The sequence below is a fragment of the Phodopus roborovskii genome, unplaced genomic scaffold, assembly GCF_943737965.1.
Source record: "Phodopus roborovskii unplaced genomic scaffold, PHOROB, whole genome shotgun sequence".
NCBI lineage: Eukaryota > Metazoa > Chordata > Mammalia > Rodentia > Cricetidae > Phodopus > Phodopus roborovskii.
In genome coordinates this window covers 74056710-74079753 of record NW_026126418.1, presented here as the reverse complement: position 1 = coordinate 74079753, position 23044 = coordinate 74056710, and the positions used below count along the sequence as shown (strand labels likewise).

General features: G+C 51.9%; 1 protein-coding gene and 1 non-coding gene across 5 annotated transcripts in view; both read left to right on the top strand.

Annotated features, from left to right (window-relative positions):
- Ralgps1 (Ral GEF with PH domain and SH3 binding motif 1) overlaps positions 1–23044 on the top strand; it is a 231887-nt gene that overhangs the window by 207494 nt on the left and 1349 nt on the right. The window contains exons 12-19 of one of the 4 annotated variants that reach the window (XM_051185233.1): positions 2830–2956; positions 3927–4084; positions 6112–6163; positions 15087–15167; positions 16237–16342; positions 17851–17943; positions 18101–18206; positions 19930–20021. In XM_051185233.1, the coding sequence (XP_051041190.1) occupies positions 2830–2956; positions 3927–4084; positions 6112–6163; positions 15087–15167; positions 16237–16342; positions 17851–17943; positions 18101–18206; positions 19930–20021 (815 nt within the window). Of the gene's footprint in view, positions 1–2829; positions 2957–3926; positions 4085–6111; positions 6164–15083; positions 15168–16236; positions 16343–17850; positions 17944–18100; positions 18207–19929; positions 20022–23044 lie in introns of all 4 variants that reach the window. The other 3 variants (XM_051185232.1, XM_051185235.1, XM_051185234.1) reach the window with 3 other exon arrangements.
- On the top strand, positions 22131–22251 carry LOC127222880 (small nucleolar RNA U109). The gene has a single exon (XR_007834570.1). It is a non-coding gene; the product is annotated as a small nucleolar RNA U109 (small nucleolar RNA).

The window sequence follows — 23044 nt, the reverse complement described above, 5'->3', positions numbered from 1 at the left end:
AGAATGGGACAATGCTGGCCCAGAGCAGGGCCTGTCCAGAAACCCTGGAGAAGACCTTCCTTTGCCCACAGTGTACGCTCCTCGTAGCTGTGCCCATGCCTTCAGGCGTAGGCCCCACACCGGACTTAATCATTTTTATTCCCCTAGATCTGTGCCCCAAGTGCACTCTGCTCCATATGGAGGGTTACTCTCAGTTCCCTTCCCTTCCCTGTGTGCCCCATTCCTGGGAGACTTCCTATATATATATAGCTCTCTCCCTCAAAACCTGCAGCTCCTGGGCTTGGCCACATCTAGTTACTCTCCAGCCAGGGGAACTTTCTAAGATCTGAGTCTGAGCATATCACCAGACCTCACCTTATGAAGTGAAGACTCTGCTGGGGCCCTGCCATCTTTTCCCTCTGAGCCTCTGTGCATGCTGTTCCTTCTGCCCTTGTGCTAGGCTCTTGTACCAGGTAGGGTGTCAAACCTTCCAGAAGTCTTCTCTGATCCCTCTCTTATGTTCTCCAAAAACTTGTGCTATTGTGAGGCTTAAATAAGGTCAAGTGGACAAAGTGTGTATCATTAGTTGTGGCCACAAGTAGGCTAAGTTGGGGTTGGAGCTGACCACAGCCCCTCTTTGATGCTGCCATGTAGTTGGTGCAGTTGGTGCTCTCACCCTACTGATCATGACTACCCTGCTTTCAGAGCTGCTGCTCTGCTGGGTGCAGCCACCTGGCGGCCCTTCTTTCCCCTCCTGCAAGCAGGGGCATCATGATTTTTCTGATCTATGATGTTGGTGCCCAGGGGCGGCTCAAGGTCTGGGCTTCCTAAACATTTGTGGCAGAAAAAGAGACACTGTTTAACTCTTGACAGGGAGGCAACAAAGGACAGGCTTCTCATCTCTTGTTTGCAGATGTACATCCAGGACTCAGAGGGACAAGGTGACCTCCCCAAGGCCACTCAACTTGTAAGCACAGATAGAGATGAGAGCCCAGACCTCTCTGCCTCCAAGACCAGAGTCCCTTTCTGTCACCATACATCATCAGGGATTCTGCCTACTCCAAGACTGTTATTAGAAGCCTGAGTGTTTTGTTTTGTTTTTCCTCTTTCAATCAATGAGTGGTCTGTTGGGAAGCATGTTGGTTTCTTGTAATGAAAACCAGATTTTTTTTTTTTTTCAACATATCTGGTTGCCTACAGAAACTGTCAATTCTCATATGGTCCAATAAAACTGTTAAAGAAACAGCCACTTAAAGAGTTTTAAAGATTATTCATGGAAAACTTATGCTGAGGAAAAATAGAGCAATCCTTTGAGATAGTCAAGCCACATGGTCAGTTTTTCCAACTGTCCATGCCATATCAGGCCGGGCAGCGGGGCCTGCACTCTGCTATGGTGACCAGAGTCCCCGCTCATCACCACCCCTACCCTGCCTGAGGACACGACCGACAAGCTTGCCAGCCACCCAGCTCAGAAGGCACATGTCCTGGCACTGTCACATGGGAGCCACCCCAGGCCTGGAGGAGCAGGAACATGAGGCCTTTTGGTAGCAGAGGGTGTCACTTACTGACAGAAAGGCCCCTCATCTGGGTCTCAGCCGAATGGAAATTCTTCTGCTTCAGAGTCAGACCTAGGCTGTTGGTCAACAATGCTGGGAGAATGTGGGGGAGGAGGCGGATGAGACCTAGAGCCCAGAGAGCAGCAGCAGCCCTGACACAGGCCAAGAGGCCAGGGCTCTTCCGCTGGGGCCCCCGCCTACCCTCCCCAGCTGGTCCAGGGGCATCTGAGGCCAGGCATGCTCCCTGAGGCTCTAAAGCAGAAAGGAAAGGGGCAAATCCAGGCCTAGCATTGGAGAGAGAATCCAAAGTTGAGTGAAAGCAGCCAAAGGCACTCTGAAAGGCATGTGAGAAGTCAGAGCAGCAAGCAAGGGCTACGAGAAGCTGAGTGAGAGTGGCTTGAGGCATGGCCCCAGAGCACAATGCCAGGGTTGCAATGGCCCGTTCTAGTTATCATCTCGTCATTTCTGCTCTAACACCAGGGCCTCTGGGGTCCCCCTTCAACCCTTCTGCAGGAGTTCTTGGGGTTCACGTAGTGGAGCTATCATTTGTCATCCTCCATGGCTGCTGATAAACAAGAGCTCTGCCCTCTGGAATCTTCTCTTAGGGCAAAAGCAAAACAAAGCAAGCAGCACACTACTCTCTTCCTCCCGGGAGCGGCAGCAAGAGCTGTTTCCTCAAGGGTAGCGGCATCCTGTGTCCCAGAATGTGGACTAGAAGGGCTCTGCAGGGCCACCAGAGAGCCTGGGCATTGATGCCCAGATCCCCTGTGACCATACAGTCACAGCCTCCAAGGACAGCCCAGTCTTTGGGGCAGATGTGTTACATCCTGCAATAGAGAGCAGCCAGTATCAGTGTGCAAGTCCTGACCAGGGTCACGCGTATGGATGGACAGAGGTGTAGGTGCAGTTTCAGTTGGCCCGACTCAAGACCTTTCTTGCCCCTCCTGTATCCCTCTGGGCTTGTGAAGTCCAGGTAGGACCTTTGCTTTAAGGACATTACATGCCGCTGGTTCTATTCTCATGGATGGGTGGGTCATTGGCTGACTGCCCAGCAGATCTGCTCAGTTACTCGATCTGGGCACCTCAGGCCTTTCCTCTGGGAGTTAGTGAACCTGGGAAGGAAGGGTTAGCATCCGATAAGTGGGAGGCTGCTTTTGGCTTTGTGTGAACCTTGTCCTACCCATGACAGCTGGGGAAAGGTCCATAGCCCCAGACCTAGAGCCTGGTCCCTCTGAGTCTCTACCCTACTCTCGCCCCAATTCCTGCCATCACTCTCCTTCTGCTCTTTCCATAGGCCCCTCTGCTGGCTCCAGCTCAGCCAGGTTCCGCCGGAGGCCCACCTGTCCTGATGCATCTGTGGCTGGCAGCCTCCCCACGCCACCAGTCCCAAGGCACAGGAAGAGCCACAGCCTGGGCAACAAGTGGGTGACTGAGCAACCCTCTTCTGGGCTGAAGGAGTGCTGGGTCCTTCCCCATCCCCGTTTGGGAACTCTTGTTCCCGGCAGACACACTCTCCTAAGGCTGCTGTGAGCTTGGGGATGCGGAGGAGCAACTGACAACACAGTCTCTGTGCCACCACCAGGGATCCAGGCTCAGTAGCTAGTAAAGAAATGTGCCCAGACTCAGTTGACAGCTCATTTAGGGAGAACTGAGTCCAGCAGACAACAGTGGTTATCCTCAGGGCACAGAGTGCCTGCTGGCTCACTGGCCCTGCAGGGCCCACAGCTGAGGGACATGTAGATCCTCAGCATGATCGGGGATAGCCAGGCCTGTATCCCCTGGGCATTGGTCACAGGTTTCCAAACAGAGGGGCAGCCTTCCTTCATCACCTTTCCTGCCTCCCTGCTTCCTTTCCTTCCTCCCTCCCTTCCTTCCTAGCACTAAGGCACAAATGTAATGCTTCTTGGTTGTCCTTAGTGGACCTCAGAGGCAGGAGCAGGAAGACAAAGTTGCTTTGGGTCCCTGGTGCCTCCTCTTCTCTAGACATCACCCACCACACACCTGTAGACACCATCTCACTGAACCATGTGAATCTCTGGGCAGGTGCTGCCATGTACATTGTGGCTCCAGGAAGAGTCACAAAGCTCTGACACTCCTCAGGATGGCCCGCCTGCCCGTCACTTTGACCTCATCTCACAACCCTCACCATCATCCTGGGAGACAGGCAGGGCAAACAGCATTAGTCTCCATTGACCGATGAAGAAGTTGAGGCTCAGAAAAAGGATGTGACTTGCCCAAGGTCACACCATGAGAAAGGGCAGAGCCCGGGCCACTAGCAGGCTCTGGGCAGAGGCATCTCCAACAGCTAGCCCTGGCTCCAGCCCCCGGGGCCGTGTGCCACTCTGCTCCCAGGATAAGGAGCTTTGCCTTCTCTCTTCCTCTCCGTTCCAGTATGATGTGTCAGTTGAGTGTAGTTGAAAGTAAGAGTGCAACATTCCCATCGGAGAAGGCCAGGCACCTGCTGGACGACAGCGTCCTAGAGTCCCGCAGCCCCCGCAGGGGCCCCTCCCTCACCTCCTCCACCGCCGTCACCAACGGACTCTCCCTAGGTAAGCGCCTGTGCACACAGGCAGGGGCAGCAGGCCCAGTGTGTACTCTTTGTCTGTCTCTGTGTCACTGTGCTGTGCCCAGTGGCCCCTCCCCTTGAAGAATGGCTTCCCTACAGGAATCTTTTGCTGCAGGGAGGAATTCCAGGTTGGCCTTCTCCTTCTGGTAGTCTCCAAATGGACAGTCAGGTTGAAGAAGGAAGCTGGACTTAAGTCCTCCTCAACCCGAGGCCAGCTGCTACCTCGGTGGCATTTACGTCCCAGGGGGGAGCCTAAGGCCCTACTTGGAGCAGTAGGTGGCAGGCAACTGCTTCAGACTGAATGCTTGCTTGCCTTTACCCTGAGGAGCCAGAAGGGAGGATCAAGATGTGAGCCTCGGGGATGGCAGTACACTACTGGAGAGTGGCAGGAAGGAGCTTGTGTCCATGGAGTTACAGAAACAGGGCTGCTGATGCCAGCAAGGAGATGTCAGTATTAGGACTGGGGGCTGCATTCAGAGATCTGTTCCCTTATACAGCTCAGGGCACCTAGGACAAGTGACACTATCCTGTGATTGCTGTCATCTGCCCAGCGTGCCTGTGTGCGTATCTGCTTCCAACAACAGAGAGTCCCCCCCACCCCAGGGCTGATGGTGGGCTGACATTTGCCTAGCTGCATTTGCTCTAGTAAAGACAGCGGGGCAGAGGGCCAGGGGCTTGGAGAGGCAAGCAACGAGAACAGGTGGGTGTCTCATGCCACATGTCCCTGTGAAGTAGGTTAGTCTTGAGAGTCACGGATAATTTCAGTCAAGGGCAGCTGCCTCCTAGAAGTTTGTGACAAGTTCCATATCTGGCTTCTGGCTTCCGAGGAGGTCATCCCGTTTGGGCGGTGTAGGAAGTGTGGACAGTGTATCTTAGGCTCATAGGTGTGGCTTCAAAGAAGCAGTCCAGGCTCCCGAGCTGGGGAAAAGTAATCAGACTTCTTCCCTGAGCCTTCACTGTGCTCTCGGGCACTGATCTCTCCAGCCTGCTGGGTCCCACTCATGGGCTTCATCTCAGAGTAAATAACGGGACCTGGGTTCTTCTGAGGGCCCATGAATGCATGGCTGAACCCAAGCAGCTGTTTGACATCCGGGAGACTGTGAGCTGTGCCTCAGTCTTGGCTGCCGCTCCTGAGAGTGAGTTCGGTGCTATGTTATCCGGCATCTGGGAGGGATCACAAGCTTGTTTGACTCTGGCTCAAGTCGGGACTCAAGACATTTTTCTGCTTGAGCTGAAGGCTCTGGGAAAGTGGCAGTGTCTGTGTATGTCCTGACGGAGGCAGTGCCGGGCTGCTCCCCACCCGTACAGTAGGGAATGGGGGTCCTGCTCCAGCCAGGGCTCTGCCCTTGCCTTTTTCACTGCTCAGTCTTAGAGCTCTCTCGGACAGAGCCCTGAACTTTAGACCTTGCAAAGTCCAAGACAATACAGATTCACATGCTGAGAGGGAAGCAGGGTGCTCGTTTAACTCTAGGGCACAGGCCTAGGGATCCGGGATGCACCACTCAGGCCAGAAAGACCATGGTCAGCTCTAGAGTGCGGGCCTGGAGGAGACTAGGAAGGCCAAGAAGGATCACAACAAGCCTTGGCAGTATCTCTGTAGGCCAGGAGACTGCAGTGGCCCTCCCTTGGGATCTCTCCTATGCAGGCAGATGCATCTAAACCAGACCTGACCTGGGGCCAGAAGTGCTCAACCAGCCTGTGCCCTCAGCAGGTGAGGCCCTGGGGCAGCAGGCAGGCAGTAGTGCAGACAGACCTGAGGACCCTGGTCCCCCAAGGCAGAGGGTAGGCAGAGGGAAGGGAGTGGAGGGCACTCCTGAGCATGGTTGACTAAGTGTTCTTCGGACCCTCCCAGAGAAGAGGCAGGCATAACCACAGAAACTCAAAGTCCTTTTATGACCCACAGGGTCAGAATGCCGTGAGCTTGGGGACCGGGGCTGTGACCGGGAGCCCAGGAGAACAGGCCCCTCTCTTGGAGGCTGCCATGCTCACTGATCTGTGTTCCTTTTCCAGGCAGTAGTGAGAGCTCAGAGTTTAGTGAAGAGATGTCTGCAGGGCTGGAAAGGTGAGTGTGGCCTCAGCAAGGCCTCCCTCCCTCGGGAAACTCAGGGCCCAGGGAGCTGGAGTCAGGGTCCCTGCCCCACCCACAACTTACATATGCACAATTGCACTGTCACACTGGTGTGTGCACACACTAAACACAAATCTCACACACACATGCACACAGGTAGACACATTCATAATTCACTTCTGTACCCGTGCATATAGCCTCCCTCCTTTTTGTCAGCTGGCACTCAGCACTTGGTCCAAGCCAGCTACAGGAGACCTGGGAGCCTGGAGGCCTGCAGTGTGAGTTCTGGACCTGGAAGCCTAAGGGCTTACTGCTTGAAGTCTTGAGATGGGCACACGGCTCCATCTGGTGGTGCCTGCGAGTATTGCACCAGTGCAGCCCCAGGCCTTGGCCATTTTTAAAAACTGCTGTCATGTGTCATTGTGAGTCCTGTCAGCCCATCTGCCCCAGGTATCCACCCTCCCATCAGGAATTCACCCACAGCATGTACTCCATGCCCTAATGCTTCCCGGGCCCCCGCCAGGGATCCAAGAAGACATGGCACTACTGCAGGTGGTGAAAGGCATCTTGGTGACTTGAGGTCTGAGGACACGTAGGAAAATCCAGTGATGACGAACATCCCTGAGATGCAGGTTTCCATTGCCCTGCAGGAGAGGCCCTTCACCCATGCATGCCTAGGAGCTGTGTGCATCTGTGTACTCTCACAAGTTCACATGTACACAAAGTTACATAGCCTTATTGTACACGTACACAGAGTTGTGCAGTCTATTTCTAGGCATGGCCATGGTTACAGTCTTCCACGTACTTGCACAGTTACAGACTCTCACAAATAGCAAACATATGCCAGACTCACACACATTCACACATTTTTGTGTATATGCATACGTATACTCACACATGTATACATACTCAGTTACTTATGAACAATTGCACTGTCACACTTCTGTTTTGTACACACTAAACTCAAATCTCTCTCTCTCTCTCATACACACACAGGTGGACATACTTGTAATTCACTCATATACACATGCATATGTGGGTGTATGCATTCACATGCACACAGTGTACATTATAACACACACACACACACACACACACACACACACACACACACGCCTGTGTATGTACACACGCCTCTGAAGCTGAAGCTTCAGCCCCTGTAATTGAAAAGTATCCCGAAGGAATCATCCTATCTGGACGCTTTCCACAGGGCAGAGAGGCTCGCTGGCCCAGGCTGAGCATTCCCTGTGTGTCAGGTTCTGTCTGAACACTGCCCATCTGTAGATTTCCTGCAGCCTTGCTGCTCCTCCATAGCAGTGAAAGGAGAGCCCCATAGGCCCCAAGGCCCAGACTCCAGAACTCCTGGTCCCAGTGGGGATTCCTGAGGACACCCTGTAAAAGAAGGCCATAGGCAACCAGCACCTCCTCCGACCACCATCCAGTGGCGTACTTAGGCATGGCGCTAAGATCCATAGTAGCACACCTGGCCCCGTGTGTCCCTCCTTTGTTTGTCTTTTCACTCATTCATTCTTTCTTTCACTCATCAGTCACGCAGTAACTGCTTAGTTAGCACTGCTGCCTGCATGCTAGCCACCAAGTTAGTGCTGTGGCTGGAGTAGTGCCAGCAGGAAAGAGGGTGGCAAGAGGACATTCCATGACCACTGCAGGCAGCAGTATTTTGTGTGATCTAGGTCACTGTGCACATGAATGTCTGTAGCAGATGCTCTCAGGTGGACTCTCCGAGCATTGGCCTTCTTCTGGCTCTTCTGTGCATATGCCCAGCCTAGCTTCCAGCAACCCTGGAACAGCTCTCCACAGAGGGGACCACGGCTCAATGCTTCTTGGCTGAGGAGAGCAGGAGGCCACTTGGTCTAGAAGATGCCAGCGGGGCTATTATGTCCCCTCTCATCGGGATCCAGCCCTAGGCAGACCTAAGGAACCAGAAGCTAGCTGATCCCAGCCTCAGCCAGTGGCCCAGCTATTAGTTTGCTCTCACCCATATCAGCTCCGGTACCGGTTTCTAAGAGTCTGCTCCCCAAAGGTGTGCCAGTGGTCTGTGCTTTCCTGTAGACTGGGCACAGCAGAAGAGCACCATTCTGTCTCTTCACAGTTCAGCCACCAGCTTATCATTTCGGGAATCTCCCTTCATCCTAACCTTCAGGGGAAGCCAAATGCTCAGCCTCACCGGATCCTCTGTGCACTGCAGACTACATGTTTCTGCTCTTAATAGGAGAATGGGCTCTAAGTATTCCTGTGGCTGGTCCCAAAGGCCAGCATCTGCCAGAAAGAGCCTCCCTTCCAGGTCCTCACAGATAACTGTAAGATGTTTTGCCCACTAGAGCAAAGGTAGAGGGTGCAGAAGGGGGCTGGGCCCACTGGAAGAAATAAAGGTGTGAGGAGGGGGACATGGCTAGTATGGGGGCAGCAGTGCTCTGCCCACAGTGCTTAGTGCAGGAGCCACAATCAAGCTGACTAGCCCCTTCCCCCTCCCCAAGCATTGGTTGTGAATCTGCCCAGCCCAGAAAGAGAACGGGGGGGGGGGGCGCGGCGGCAGACAACAACATAAAGGGCAGTGTGAGTGTGTGCACACGGCTCTGGTGGCCTGAGAGCTCAACTGGGTAACCTTTAATTCCCCAGTGAGCAGTAGGGTCATTTGGCCCCCTCTTGTGGGGCCCAGAGATAGTCCTTCAAATGAGCCAGAGCCCAGGCCACATGTGCCCAGTGTGTCCCTGAGGTGGGCATTTTTAGGAGTACCCAGAGAGCCATGAGCTGCTGCAGAGGCACCAACCCGCTCGTGCTAGACACTAGAAGGAGAATTCAGGAGAATTCAGGAGCCAAGGGGACTTGCTTCTGTGTCGTTCCCCTTTCCATCCCACATATATGGCAGCTGTTGGCAAGGCCAAAGGTCTCATGGCTAAAGATGGCAGCCATGCCAGGGAGGCGTTCGTTGATCATTCCTTAGCCTTTGGGTCAGGTCTCCTCCCCATCCCCAAGGCCCAGGGTAAAAATGAAGTAATCTTACCACAGTGGAGCGGAGTGAGGGTGTACCTACTCTCCTGTGATTTTATCAGCAGCTCTGACCTGCAGGGGCAAAGGCTGAAGGAAAGCCTCACTGTACATGTCACTTCCATGAGGAGGAGAGGGAGCCCTGCAAGCCCATATCAACAGTGCTAAATGCAGTGGAGAGTAGGGTTGGAGGCTGGCGATAGGCCAGGTTTCAGACACCCTCGGGATCTGGCAGCTTTTATTCTTGCTTTGGAAGGCAAGTTTAGGCCCTAAGATGAAACCAGAAATTCAGCATAAGGTCAAAGTTTTTTTTTTTTTCATTTGTTTGGGGTTTTTGTTTGTTTGTTTAAGATTTTATTTATTCATTTATTTTGTATACAGTGTTCTGTGTGCATGTATGCCTACTCACCAGAAGAGGGCAGCAGATGCCATTTTAGATGGTTTGAGCCACTGAGTGTTTGCTAGGAATTGAACTCAGGTACATCTGGAAGAGCATCCAGTGCTCCGAACCTCTCGAGCCATCTCTCCAGCCCCCAAAGTCTTTTTTATAAAGGAGGTTTTTAAAGAGAAATGAAATGGATTATAGAGGTGAATAGAGACAGAAAAATGAAAGCACACAGTGTCCTTTGCCTTGGTTATCTCTGCATTGCAGGATTTTTGAGGGTTGCCACCCTTGTATTCTCCAAACTTCACAATGTATCACTCTATCTTATAACCAGAACTATTTAACATTCCTAAAGAAGATGTCATCAGAAGTGACCACTGTTTCTAAATAAGCGAAGTATGCAAGTATGTCAGAGTTCATCACAAATCCTCCCTGACATTCTTCCCGTTTGGACATTGCCATGTGGAGGGACCGGGTTCTCATATTAGGGATGGGCAGTAATGGGAGGGGGTCCTCAAGGGCTTGAGCCCCTCAAGTGGGAGCGGGTGGAAAAGAGGAAGGGGCAGTGCAGCTCTCTCTCTCTCTCACTCTCTCTCTCTCCCTCTCCTTCTCCCTCTCTCCCCTCCACCCCTCTCTCAACAGTAGAGGGTTGTCTTCCGTCCCTGCAAGGGGTGGGGACACAGGAGATTCATCAGGGTTCTTGGAGCCTTGAGGAAGCCACACGCTATGCACAGTGGAGTAACCTGCATCAGATGCAGGTTCAGGATGAGGGATTTTGCTGAAGAGGACCCCATGAGCCATTGTGAGGGTCTTGGGAGGTGAGGATGAATAGTGAGTGAGCCCTAAGTCATGACCTGGGGTGGGAAAGGTGGCGCATGAGTGCTCAGGGTTCCTGGGGAATCTTGATACCAGGAAATGTAATGTCAGGGCCACTTAGACTCTTGGTCGCCTTGGCATCCCCAGTTCAGACAATCTCAGTCCCCCTGCTGTTCAACACTTAGCACATGTGTAGAGCTGTGGCAGGAGGAAGTGGTATAGACACTTAAAAGTGCCTTAGTGAGTGCTTCTGCCCAGTAAGAAAGCTACAGAGGCAAGGGCTAGAATGGGGAGACACCACAGGTGGCCGTTCATGAAGTCTGTAGGGACTTAAATGAAGGTGGTTTCCTCCAACTGCTGCTGACTTCTTGGTGGCACTGATCTGGGGAGGGTCCTCGGAAGGTGGTTGGCCTGTGGGTGATCTTAAGAAGTGCCAAGGGAAGTGGTTGGTGCAGGCTGTGCCCTGGGTGATGTTCCCTATTGGTCTTGGCTAGAGGGATCACAGCCAGCAAGTGGAGTCATGGTGGTAACAGAGTTGCCAACCCCAGAACTGTTAATAGACAATCATGTCCTTAGAGTCATAGGATTCCAGGAGATGTCCCAGGTGTGCCAAGATCTCCCAAGCCCTGAGTTTTGCTGTATTGGTAGAGAATTAGGCTCTGGAGCAAGGGTTTGCCTTAGCCGCAGCCCGTCTGTGTGAGTGACAGAACTCAGAGGCCCAGGATCCCCAGGCTCTCGTTCCTTACTAGGGCTCCCTGGATTGTAGCTTCCCTGGGTTAGCCCCTGTGCCTGGATTAGGCTTCTCTGCTCAGCCTTGTAGGATGTCAGCCCAGTTGGCCGATTTTCCAAGCTGATTATATGGTTATCTGAAGATACCATACCTTGTTTCACTCCCTTAGAGATGAGCGAGGCTCCTGGCAGACTCCTCTGAAAAAGGATGTGCAAAGACGCCTGAACCTAGAGCTTGACCCTGTCTTTGGCTGTGGCAGTCAAGGATGGGTCCTGTCAATCAGCAGCTGCTTCATGGGGAGCCCACAGCTTCTCATCTGTGACTCCTTTAGAGTCAGTGTCTTGAAATGGCAAAGCTTATTCTTCCATTTGTCAGCCCTTCCTGCTGCATCTCTATGGTGTTTGCTGTTCCCACTGCAGACCAGATTTCTAAATCTCTCAGGACACAGAGGGTATTGGTTGCCTTACAATGCCTAGGCTCAAGTGAGCCAGACTTCTAGCCTGACCTAAGTCCCAGTGGCCAGGAGAGAAATCTGGTTTTGGTTTACATGCAGCTGCCTCACTGAAGGAAACATGCAGTGGTTTACCAGGAACCCATTTTGTGACTCCAGGACATTACCCAAAGGATGGCATGTACAACGAGGTCCTTCACAAGGGCTTGCAAGAAGGGCTGTCCTAGGAGTCAGGCTGGCATTTCCTGCCCACAGGTTAGAGTGACTGTCCAGGAAGTGACCCTATGGGACTGGAAGCTCCTTTAGAGCTGGCCAGAGCAGTAATAATGTTGGTGCTCAGCACCACGTGGGCCTGTCCACAAATCACTCCCAGTGGGATCCTGTGGATTTGAGACAGAAGAATAGTTTGTGTGTGTGGGTGACTTGCTAGAACCTAGATTCCTAGAGCCTAGATATGGTTGTCATCTAAGATATCACATGTTCCTTCACCCCCCTAGATGGGCAGCTGCCTTATAAATTTCAACTTTGAGATACCCACAACCCGGTGGAAACCTAGGAACCAATGCCTTGCTCAGCCCGCATGCTCATCGTGCTGGTACAGGTCACTTCCACCTGGCGTCCTTTTCTAGTGTTGTGGCCTTGGGCAAGTGACTCCCCATCTGCAAGTCTCAGAGTTCTTATCTACGAGGCAGGCTAGGAACAGTGCCTACCTAGTAGCGCCGTATGGTTATGTTAAGTGAGACAGTGAATGAATACTGCTGAGCATAGTGCCTGGCACCCGCCATCCCATCTCTACTACCGCCATCCTCTCCACCATCTCCTCACTAGCCACAGCAGCAGCCCATCATCTCACCTAATTGCCATCATTATTGTCATTGTCATTGTCTTTTGAACCCTGTGGGATAAGCTATGCTATCTGGTTGCTTGCCTACATCTTCCCTAGCGCAAACTTCCCATGAGCCTCTCTCTGGTCTGGTATACCTCAGATCCATCCTCAGGAGGTGAATCAGCTCTGAGAATGTGTTGTTCAGCTACATGTTCCCAGAATGATCCCAGGAAAGATGCCCATGGCTCTGGAGTTGGGGCTCCAGGAGAGAGCCTATGATTCCTGGGGCTCATTAGATGTTATTGCCTATTTGTTCTGCATTTTGTGGCAGTGGGAAAGGGACAGGCTGTCTGGCTCCTGTGGTGGATGATCCTGGCTGCTCCAAGGCTCCTCCCCCCAGCTCACAGGGAGAGAAGGGCAGATACTGCCCTGGTCCTCTTCTAAGGGGTGGGAGAAGGCCACCACCATGCTGCCCTTCCACACTTGGGGTTGTCACATGGTTCCAGGGACAGGCCGTGGTGTCCACCTTGTGGGACAGTGAGGCCCTTGCCACCCCATGGTGGAAGCAGGCCTTCTCTGTGAACGTTTGTGTCTCCATCTCAGCCGCAGGCCAGCATCTCCTCAAGCCTTAGTGCTCCCATCTTTAGATATGCGAGAAGTGCCCCTCTATACGGTTGGGTGGATGTGCTCTTGGAAGCAGGTAGGTGGTGCATTGTAAGCAGCTGACAAGACAGGGACTCTGAAGTGCTGGGCGGCCCCCACGCAGAGCACACGCAGGGGAACTGAGAAGTACCTACCTGGCCTGAGAAGACTGCCAGGCCTGAGACTTCCTTGGCCGTTTGGCTTCATGGACACAGACACAACCATGGGAGCTGTGACCCTCAAAGCGGCAACACTTACGAGAGTAGAATGCTGGCAAGACACCACACAGATTTAGTGTGGTCCCAGTGCCCAGGGTAGGCCCCATTACATCAGAGCCCCCACCCCCTGCCTCTCAGTTATAAAAGGCCACATCTCCCGGCACAGTGAGAGGAACCAGTCTCTCCTTTGGGGAAGGATAATATACTGGTGCTTGGACAAACTCAGTGAGAGCGAGCACAGTGGCCTGATACAGAGGAGCACCGACCACCTGAGCACCCTGCCAGTACACAATCCCTCACACTGGACTCCTCTGAAAAGGGCCTACCAGTCCGGACTGCTCGGAAGAAATGGCTTTCAGGCTGTTGTTTGACAGATGTCCATTCTGCCAGCATCTGTCAAGGATGCAGCCCCAGAAGGGGCTCCTGCTCCCCACCCTGCTTCTGAATGACTGACAACTTCGGACAGTCTTCCCTTCTGACCATCCTAGAGCAACATGGACACCACCTTCAAGGGGATGGCAGACAGAAGGCTGCAACTCCAAGTGAGAGTCCTAACTAGCGGACGAAGGGACGTATCCTAAGCAACAGAGAGAGCTACAGAGGACAGCACTTCAGAAACCTTTGTGATCAGAGCTGGCTCCTAAGAAATCCCTGTCATTGGCCAGGGAGGACAGGCAGCCTAAGAGAGCAGATGTTCAGCAAACGGCTGGAACCTGCTCTGCTGCTGCCCTTGGCGGTTTGGGGTTGAACGTGTGTCAGGAATGGGCAGTGGTGACAATATCTACACCTGTCAGATGCATGGGTCCCAGGGAAGAGGTGTATTAGCATGTAGCCAGCCTTAGAGAAGCGAGCAGTGCAGCCACTGGGCTGGGGAGCCTGTGGCCATCCTAGGACCAGCTACCTGGAGGACAGGAAGGGCTGATGCACAGGAGGATCCTGGAGACGCCAACACAGATGACCAGCCCTGAACTTGGGCCCCAGTGCAGTAGATGCCATCCGAAGTTTCTTCTTAGCTGAAGGACAGACGCCCAGGTTGTCCCCACACCACACACACTAACATCATTGGCAATAAGCAGCAGCCTAAGGATAACTATGGACACCAGAGCACATTTGGGCAAGAAGTCTAGACTTCGACTTTATACAGGTAGCTATGTCATTGGCAGGCCATCAGACAGAGAAGGAAGGTGGAGTCAGATTATGCCTCAAGGTCAGGAAAGGATAGAGCAAGGTGGTGACTGCCCTTCCCCCAAAGAGTTGGAGCTGGAAGTGACATTCGCCCCTGGAAATGTTCCCCATCCGAGAACAGATGAGGGTAAAGCTAGGCCAAGCCCATGGGGAGGCCCAGGAACCAGACCGTGGACGCCATCAAGTTCCAGAGGCAATTTTCAGGGACACTGGAGCCAGCAAAGAGCCAGTTCAGAGATTAAGTGCAGCAACAGGATCCGGAAGCACCCTGGTGAATAGGAACACTGCAGGTACCTGGCTAGATGTGCAAGATTGCTGATCATTCTATATGTCTGTGTATGCTTTCAACATGGACCCTGTGGACAACAAGGTGTTTCTGTTAAACAGCTCAGACTCAACACTGGAGAATCTGGAAGAAGGGTGAACAGTCAAAATGCTTATGGAATGGTCCCATGAGACCCAGGAGTTTTCCCAGATGGAGACTCTGTGGGACAAGGTTTTCCTGGCCAGGTGGTTCCAGATGTGGTGCTTGCAGTGGGAGCAAGGAACCCAAGGAGGAAGAGGGGAGGGGCCGGGCTGACCTACACTATCTGTGCTCCTGCCTCCTTCATGATCAGCTGGTCTGTGACTAAAATTCACCTCTTTTCCTCCGAAGCAGGGGACGTCTCTACGCTACACTGGGGCCCAACTGGCGGGTTCCAGTTCGGAATTCTCCCAGAACTCGGAGCTGTGTCTACAGGTATATATTTGTTCATTTTCTCGCTTGACGTATAGCTTTGGGGTGTTTGCTGGGGGAAAAGCTCTGTGCCAAATGTATCATCACACGTTCTGGTGCTCCAATTGCTCCAGAGAGGTATGGGGGCCTCTGGGAGAGAGGAGGGGACCATCAGAGAAAACAATGGTGGAATTAGCTAAATGACTTGAGAGGGGCTTCCCAGGGCAGGGCCTCCCAGCCAGAGAGACTGTGGGGCAGTAGGAATAGGTGGCTCAGTGAGGACAAGAACCACTGTGTTGTAAGAAATCTGAGGAGAGGGGTTTCAGATGAGGCTGGGGAGGTGGGCAGAGCAGCACCCAGTAGCAGTAGGGCCCAGGGAGAGGTTTGGTGGAGAGTTAAGAACTGTATGAATAGAGAGGGCATGGGAGGAGGCAGGAATGGAAGTAGGGACCAGAGACAGTCATGTAGTAACTTTGGCAGAGAGGAGGGATGGACAACCAGACATGGTTAGGACCTGGGACTGATGAGACTAGGTTGTAGAACATAGCTCGGTGACCAGCTTGGTTGAGCCAGGTTACCTGTGGACATCCAATAAGCAGCAGCACAAAAAAGTCTGTAGCATAGGACAGGACGTGGACATTGTCACCTACGACAGTGCCTGATCTGAAGGGAGATGGGTGAGAGAAGAGCCCGGGACAAAGGCAGACAGGATGGCAGGTGCGGGGCTCCTGTCCCGCATTTCCATCGCACCCATTTACTTTTGTGCCCTCCTGCGAGCTCGAGGGAGGGGTTGCCAGAGCTGGGCTGCAAGAGCCCAGGCTTCTCAGGCATAAACCACAGGCATGAGCATGGGGGAGCAGCCAGAAAGAAACAGAGGGCAGGAGACAGCTAGAAGCTGGGGTGTGGAAACTTGGTAAGAGTTCTCTGTAGGAGTTCACCCCGCTCTTGAGTGGCGTTGACCCAGCCCAGAGAGTTCTCTGACTATGGGGACATCGTAGACTGAACCAGTGAGGCACCTGAGAGTCATAGTGGGTGGGAGGGTACCAGGTATCAGCTGCTCTGGGGCCGTATCTAACTGACAGTCTTCCCTCAGCCCCACGAGCCCATGCACCTGTACTGTGGGCAGCTCAGCCACTGTGCCCACTATGGAGGGGCCTCTAAGACGGAAAACCCTGCTCAAGGAAGGCCGGAAGCCTGCAGTAAGTCATACATACATCCACTGGAGGCAGTTTGGACTCAGGGAGTAAAGGCCTGGTCTAGAGATGTGCCAACCAGTCTCCTAGCCCTGGCTGTACCACTGAGGAGAAAAAGACCCCAGTTTCTCTGTGATTTAGGATGAAACTACCATCTCCTCCTGGAGGTCATCTGTGGCAAAGTGCCTGCCCCACCGGGTACATGGGCAAGCCAGAGCCATGGTGGTCTAGAGGGCAGGAGAAGCCTGGACACTTAGAAGGAAGAGGGTTTCACAGCCCCAGGCAGCAGCATGGCTCACAGTACCTCGGCTGCTGTGTGGCATTCCCATGTAGACTCCCTCACTCCCTGAGCAGCATGCTAGCACCAGCGGGGAAAAGCATGGGGACAAGGTGTCTATCAGGAGTTCCTTCAGGCCTGCCACTAGCCTTCATGTCTGACTCATATGTCACAGCCACATGACTCCACATGACAGAGCAGCAGCTCCTTGTGTGGCAACCTCCTCCTCAAGCTGCCTCTCCTCACTGCATCTGCTCGAGATGCCACCAGCCATGAAGATGCCAGGGCCCTGTCACCTGACTGCTGCAGGTGATCTGGAGTCCCTGGCTCGGGTTGTCAGTTGGATAGTTAGATGATGGATAAAGTAGAGAGCTTCCACCCCGGCTACACTCTATAAACTTCTTACAGCATGGGTCAGTCCCGAGGTATGGACTTACTCCCTCTCCATACCACACCCACACGTAACAGAGGGGGTCATAGGACAAACCACAAGAGTTGGGTTTACACTTCTACCATCTGTGTCCTGGGGATAACACTTAGATTATTAGATTAGGGTCAAGCACCTTTGCCCACTAAGCCATCCTGTCAGCCAGGGACTAGCATTTTCAAGTGAAATGGAAGAGAATGGATTCCTGCATTCCTCACAAACAGCAGGATAAATGTGCTATGAGCTTTTTCCACTTTAGCATGTGTGTCTGTTGCTGTGCGTCCTGCGGTTAGCATTAAGGGCCGAAAGACAGCTTTTCCTTGGTTGTGACACAGCTGTTCCCACTAGGAAGAGGCCTGAAAGGCACAGTCCTGTCCTCCCAGAATGGGATGTTTGCATTGACATCGCAAACCCAAAAGCTTTACTGAAGGTCCCAGCTTGGCCCAGCCAGCAGAAAGGCCTCAGAATCAAACTCTCAGTCTTCCCAGAGCAGCCCATTGCAGGCATTCAGTCTCCAGGCAGCAGTTTGGCATGTCTTTTTTCCTGGTACACCGCTTGGGCCCAGCTCTACTAATACATAGAATTTATGCACTGAGGCTCCTTCCTCAAGGTGTAGAAGGGAAGGAGTAAGAGAGGGGACAAGAGATCTCATGGACCTGGATAGAGATGGCACTGCCAAGGGATGGCAGATGGTCAGAGAAAGTGCGGGGGGGGGGGGGAGGGCTGGGTTGGCATAAGCGGGGATAGTGGCGTCCATGATCAGGCCACTCCCCTTCCCAATGTCATCGCTTTGCCTCCCCACCTGTGCAGCTATCCTCGTGGACCAGGTACTGGGTCGTACTCTCAGGATCCACCCTCCTATACTATGGAGCCAAGTCCTTGCGGGGCACAGACAGAAAACATGTAAGTCCCCTAAAAAGACTGCCATGCTGGACTTCCTCTGATGGGAGTGACCCTATGACTGCAAGGGCTAGGGTGGGCAAGGCCCATGTTAGCCTCCCTTGCTGAGGGGCAGGGTGAGGGCCCAGGCCTCCCAGCTGTCTGTTGCTGTCTTTTCTAGTATAAATCTACACCTGGCAAGAAGGTCTCCATCATAGGCTGGATGGTGCAGCTGCCGGATGACCCTGAGCACCCAGATATCTTCCAGCTGAATAACCCTGACAAAGGTGGGCAGCCGGCTGGGCTGGCTCCTCTCTTCCCTCTAACCAGATGTGCACCCTGATGCTCTGGGTTTGCTAGGTTGCATGGCATCCAGTATAGTCCCTGGTGCTATTTAGATTCCATTGAGCAGTGAGAACAGCATAGCCTTTGACTTAATGGTTCTATCGTACCTTGATCTGTGACCCAAGGGTCTGGGTAAATAGCGACCGATGTTAGAGGAAGAAGAACCTTGGGGCCAGAAGAGTCTTGGGTCCTGGATTGCAGGGACCTCCGACATAGTTCTAAGATGAGATTGCACAGTGTCCAGGCCCAAGGGCAGCTCAGAAGCACCAGTGTAACGTCCAAAAGCTTCAGCTTGATCTTCCCCACTTCCCTCTTGACCCTGTTGGGTCTACCCTCCCTTGGCCCTGCTGAGAGGAGGGAAAGGGTCTGGTGCCATCCTGCCCAGGGACCTTGTCCTCACTGACATGCCCAGCAGCCTACGGCCAGCTTCTTGGGTAGCCCAAATTACCAAACAAAAACCCAACAGCAACAGCATATGAGCTTATTGGAATCACAAACTCTCTGTATGTGCTCATACCTAAGTGTTAGGAATGTTTGAGTACAGAGTACAAACACAGGCCCGTGTCATCCAGGGATCTGTTTAGATTTGGGGTCTGTAGATCTGGCTAGACACCGAGACTTGCAGGTGTGGGAGGGGCCGGTAGATTGCTCGGTCCTCTGCTCTAAATTGGGGTGACTGAGTGCATTTCTGCTGCACACACACAGGTGTCCTTGCTCTGGTACCGCTGGAGTCTCTTCCAGCCAGGGCCAGTGTTTGTTTGTTTTTGTTGTTGTTGTTGTTGTTGTTGTTTTGCTTTTTGTTTTTTTGTTTTTGTTTTGTTTTCATTAGGAAGAAAGAAGGCTGTGTCTACACACGCTTCACTGTGAGCCCTTGTGGCCATGGGGATCACAGGCCACTCCTGTTTGAGCCTAGGCCAGTGGTTGTCAACCTTACTGATGCTGTGGCCCTTTAGTAGAGTACCATAATTATTTTGTTGCTACTTCATAACTAATTTTGCTACTGTTATGAATCGTAACATAAATATCTGATATGGAGCCCACAAAGGGGTTGTGACCCATAGGCTGTGAACTACTGACCTAGAGGAAAGCAGTATCTCCGAGCAAAGGGAAATGTGACACGAAGTCTGGGGGGGGGGCAATGCCCACTGATAGAATTAAAGACATCTATCAGCTAGACATGAAAAACGACATCTTGGTCTTCAGTAACAAATAATGGTGTCTTCCTTCCACTATGAATATGAGCTTCAGGTGACAAGAATTTCAGAAATACTGTGGGTTTTGTCCCTGGGAGAAATTATTAGGCATTTTCATGGCATACATAGGTTGCAGACTTCTCAAAACCTCATTGGTGTTCATTTTGAAATCCCAGCATGCTATTAGACCTGCTGCCAGCTCTGGATGTGGGTACAGGGACACACAGACTCACTTACCGAGTCTCGGTGTTGGTGGTTTTCTTTGTATTTTTATTTCACACATTTGAAAACATTGGTTCAAGAAGTGCTCAGAACCTGTTAAGGGGCCTAGCCCAAAGATAGCTAGCTGTCCTGCCAGTGCTGGCTCACCCTGGGCTGTGGCAGGCTTACATACCTATGCAGGCTCATGCTCCCACAACACACAAGGACCAGCCTGCGTGTCCTTCTTAACCAGGGATGCTTTCCCCATCAGGCAATGTTTACAAGTTCCAGACGGGCTCCCGGTTTCACGCGATACTGTGGCACAAGCACTTGGATGATGCGTGTAAAAGCAACAGGCCTCAGGTAACGTCCCTCAGATCCTGTTCATGACCAGGAACCCTTAGACTACAGGGCTCCTTTTTCCCTCTGAGCCCATCAGTGCTGCCCCCAGACACCCACTCAGAGATTTCTCCCATGAGTCCAGGAACATTTTGCACAGCTTCGAATGAAGCCTGGCTCTAAGCCAGAACTTTGACTCTTTTCCACTAAAGAAAAAGACATACCCACAGACATACCCAGCAGGAGACAGTAAGGTGGCAAGTGGGACACCATCCAGTGATCTAGCTCTAGCATCTAGGTAGATTGTTCCCCAGAGCTGATTTCATTGGAACACCCCAACATGACTAATAGGCCTCTCTGCCCACTGCCCTGGGGAGTGTAATACTAACAGCTAGAGTATTGAGGGCCAGTCATGTGCCAGGCAAGGCTGCTGGATGTGGATCCTGGTCTAGCCTCTTCCTCTGCTGCCACCCCTCTCCTTGTCAGCCATTACACATGCAGCCATTGGCAGAGTCTTCCCATGTCCCCATAACATAGGTTTTCTGACTGTCTCCATTGGACACTGAGGAAGGAGCCTGAGGCTCAGAAGTGAGGGACACTTGTGCAAGGTCCATAGTTAGTGAGTGACAGAGCTAAGACCCTACTCAGGGCCACCTGATTCCCATCTCTGACCCTGAAGCTCCTCACTGAGCTCTCCAGCTTCCACTTTTTCTGAGAGTCCCTGTCACTGTACAAGAGAGCCAGGAGTGCAGCCTTTGCTGGGCAGGCCTGTGGTGGAAATGGCAGCTTCCACTCACAGCACAAGGTGGGGGCTTCCTGCACCCTGCATGCCATGTAGACAGCATTGATCCTACAAGGAGGCCCAAGACAAACTACACTGGAGTATTTTGATTCAATGTGGGACTGTGGGATGTACTCACCCCAGGCCTCAAGACTTCCTCATGTTAAAACATGCTCATTGTAGCACTGTCCATGATAGAAAAGCATCAGGGACCTCCAGCCTGCCAGAGATCCGTGAGCAACACGGAATAGCCATCAGCCAGACAATAGCAGGTCTAAGGACAAAAGGTATTGGCAGGCACAGGCAAGGATGATCTCATTTGTTTTTTAAAATCTATGTGAATATTACTGTATGGATATGAGCATATTCATGCAAAATGTCTACAGTTATATACAAGAAGGTATAATTCTATTGTTCTAGAGTGCTTACATATATACACTTGTCTGTGAGATAAGTGTTGGGGGTTGAATCCAGGGCCTCAAGCGTGCTAGGTAATTGCTCTGCCACAGAGCTGCACTAGCAGCCCAGTTTATTTATGTTCTACATATTAAGTCAGTGTCATGATGATGGGAGTCAGTCTCTATGATGGGAGGACCTATGACTTGGGCTCACTGCCACCTCAAGGCAACCAAGGGGAACAAGAGGCTGCAGCTTGAGCAAGGTTGCTGCTGCAGCAAGCTTTGTCAAGAGGAAACACTGGATCTTCCATTCCAGTCTCATCAGCCTTGGGCTCCCTTATTAGCCCTGACTAGCACAGCACACTGAAGCTCACCAGCCACACAGGAGGCCTCAGCACCTGTGTGCAAGAGGACATGTGGCTCCAGGCACACCTCACAACCTCCAGGTCAGTACCTGGCTGGGGAGAGAAAGAGCCTCAGCTAGGAGCAGCAAGAGGAGCCTGAGTGAGGATGCACTCAGGAGAGGAACAGCAGCAAGAAAGTACAGCAGACTGGCATGTGGTCCAAAGGACTCAGCAGTAGGGTTTCATGCACCGGCAAAGTTCTGCCATGTTTTTGTGTCCAATTTTCAGACCTAGGAAAAGAAGGGTTTTCTTTTTATACCTGGTTTCCTTTTTATTTCCAGTTTACTTTTCACCAAATAGTCATACTCTGTTATGTATAAAATGTGGAGACAACTTCAATACTCAATGGTAGAGGCTTACTTAAGTCAGTCAATGTGAGCCAAGTGGTGGCACGTGCCTTTCATCCCAGAACTCGGGAGGCAGAAGCAGAAGGATCTCTGTGATTGAGGCCAGCCTGGTCTATTTAGTGAATTCCAAAACAACCAGAGCTGTTAACACAGAGAAACCCTGCCTTGAAAAACCAAAACAACAACAGCAAAAAAAGAAACAAAAACAAAAACAAAACTCTTTGGAGCAGGAATACATCCAGAACATGCTACATTAAAAGAGGAGTTCTCAGGGCTGTCAACCTTACAGTAGAGGTTGATTGGTAGTATATTTCTCCTACACAAAAAGAAAAAACAAAACAAAACAAAAACAAAAACCAGTCACCATGCACCCGAGACAACTCAGGGAGGGCACGAGAAAAAGCGTGTTGTAGAGGTATGGCCTTCCACACAGACTCTGTGATGAAGACTGTGTTTCTATTTGCACATCTTAATTTTTTTTTTCTGACACTGAATCTATTTAAGCTTATGTATAATGTATGTGTAAGATACAAACAACAGCAGTAGAGCTAGGTGTGATAACACTCAGGAGGCTGAAGCAGGAAGAGCATAGGGCCAACCTGAGCTACAAACAGCCAAACAAGACAATAGCAAAAAATAGCAGTAGAAAAACACCTAGAATCCACACAGGTCCCAAAACCTTCCTCTCCTGTTGAAGTCAGTCTCTCCTTCCCCGTAATGTTTTTTCCTTTCCTAGCATGTGTTACATCCCTGCTGCATTTCATTCCCGGGGAGGAAATCCAGGACTCGCTTGCTAGGCAAGTGCTACACCAACTGAGCTACACCCCAGCCCTCCTTTACAGGGTTAAGAACTCTTGGTAATAGAGCCATGCCTGCATGCTCCTTCCTGCTACTTGCTCCTCTGCACCAGTCTTGAGGTTGAGCAAGGCTGGCACATCTGGCCGCAGGTCACTGCTATACCACTTTCCTGTCAGTTCTGCCGATCTCTCAGAACCAATTCCCCATTTCTTGCTCCCTTGAGTTTTAAGCCTGTGAACTTTCTTGGAACTGTCTCTTGGTACAGAGATGCATCTTTTTCTGGTTTCTCATTTTGTCAAAACTGACACCAAGATGGGTT